At 31.1% G+C, this 1488-nt stretch overlaps 1 protein-coding gene across 1 annotated transcript; it reads right to left on the reverse strand.

Moving 5' to 3' along the window:
• Positions 1-142: 142 nt before the first annotated feature.
• LOC112906082 (drosomycin-like) lies at positions 143-866 on the reverse strand. Its single transcript, XM_025979719.1, has one exon. It carries the CDS (start codon positions 704-706, stop codon positions 506-508), a length of 201 nt encoding a protein of 66 aa, XP_025835504.1. The 5' UTR covers positions 707-866; the 3' UTR covers positions 143-505.
• Between the last annotated feature and the right edge of the window lie 622 nt (positions 867-1488).

Here is a 1488-nt window from a genome sequence, read left to right on the forward strand (position 1 = left end):
ACAAGTAGTACCAATGCATTTTTGAATTTAATCTTTTATGTTCACAAACTTTGTTACAAAAATTTGAAGGTTTAACATATTTCAATGAGTATTTGTTTTTTACTTGAAAAGTTGGTTGAAGGTGTGTGACAAAACATCTCTATTCTCAACTGGCCACTAGTGTATATTCACAACATTTCAAAATTTCAGGATGATTTGGAAGTATGTACAATAATCCAGATATTTATCACTTGTGTTCTATTCTAGTACGTACTTCCTTCTCTTAATACGCTTAATATCTGTGTTACTATTAATTATACTAAATTATTATTTCCTTGTTTTTCAGATTTAAAATAATTATCACATTTATCGAAAAGTAAAAGATAGAACTTTAATTTTTAATTACATAATAAGAAATAATAACATATACTTTAAGCTGTGCCGTATAAAACACATAATTGATTACATTATGTGAAATTGTAAATTTAGCACAGCAAATAGACTCTCTTTGCCTTAAAAATAAACCTTAGCAACCCTCACACCAACATTTAAGACTTGGACTGCAATGGCCGCTAGAGCGTCCTTCTTCCCGGCATACTCTGCGGCAAGCTTCGTTGTCCCAAACAGCGCATGGGCCGCCATATCTTCCAGAAAGACAATCGCCAAATACTATTTCGGTGCTGATGGCGATGATGAGTAAAACGGCAAAAATCAAATAACCCTTCATTTTATACGATTGAGAGTGGGACGTCGTACAATTTCAATATTTAATTAATTTTATTGTAGCACTTAACTGAGTTGTATAGAGCAGTGACACACAGTGTTGTTTATTTACGAATGATGAGAGCTTGGAACGTCTGCTTGTACTGCAGCAATTGACAATCAACCAAGGCTTTTATACTGCACAAACGCGATGTGTTTTTGTTTTTAATAACATACATTGGATAAAAAAACAAAACATTATCTTTAACATGTTTCCGACTCGTCCATGCCACAACTCGTGCTTTCCAGAATACATTAATAATACACTATTTAAATACATTCTTTGAATAAAATTAACATCGTCGGGTTTTATACGTACAGTTTTTTACTGACCTTTCTTGACCGTTTTGTTTAATATTTAGATTACAGTTTGCGTTTGCAATAAAATAACAAAGATTTTTTACTTTTGGAATAAAGTTCCTTATCAAAAATCAGCTACTCACTTTACCAACATTTTCTTATATTTACCGGGAGAAATGTTTGGCGGAAAAAAGGATGTGTAACCAATAAAAATTCATTTGTCTCAAAAAGGGAAGATTTTTTTTCTTTGTTTACTATTCACAAGTATTTAAAAAAATTTCAACTTAACTTTTTAAAAGAAGAACTTATTTGGAACAAAAGTTAAATAATATCATAAATTAAATAAAAATCCCCTTTTCTTTAAGCTGCCTCTAAGTTTCCTAGATCTAGGGATATTTCTCTTAGTCTCAATGTTGGCTAAAAATCGAACGTATTAGAGGATATCTC

Source organism: Agrilus planipennis, unplaced genomic scaffold, assembly GCF_000699045.2.
Source record: "Agrilus planipennis isolate EAB-ADULT unplaced genomic scaffold, Apla_2.0 scaffold291, whole genome shotgun sequence".
In the NCBI taxonomy this organism is placed as follows: Eukaryota; Metazoa; Arthropoda; class Insecta; order Coleoptera; family Buprestidae; genus Agrilus; species Agrilus planipennis.

What these genes read in the sequence shown, in the direction of transcription:
- LOC112906082 (XM_025979719.1), bottom strand. Translation starts at nt 706, where the DNA reads ATGAAGGGTTATTTGATTTTTGCCGTTTTACTCATCATCGCCATCAGC.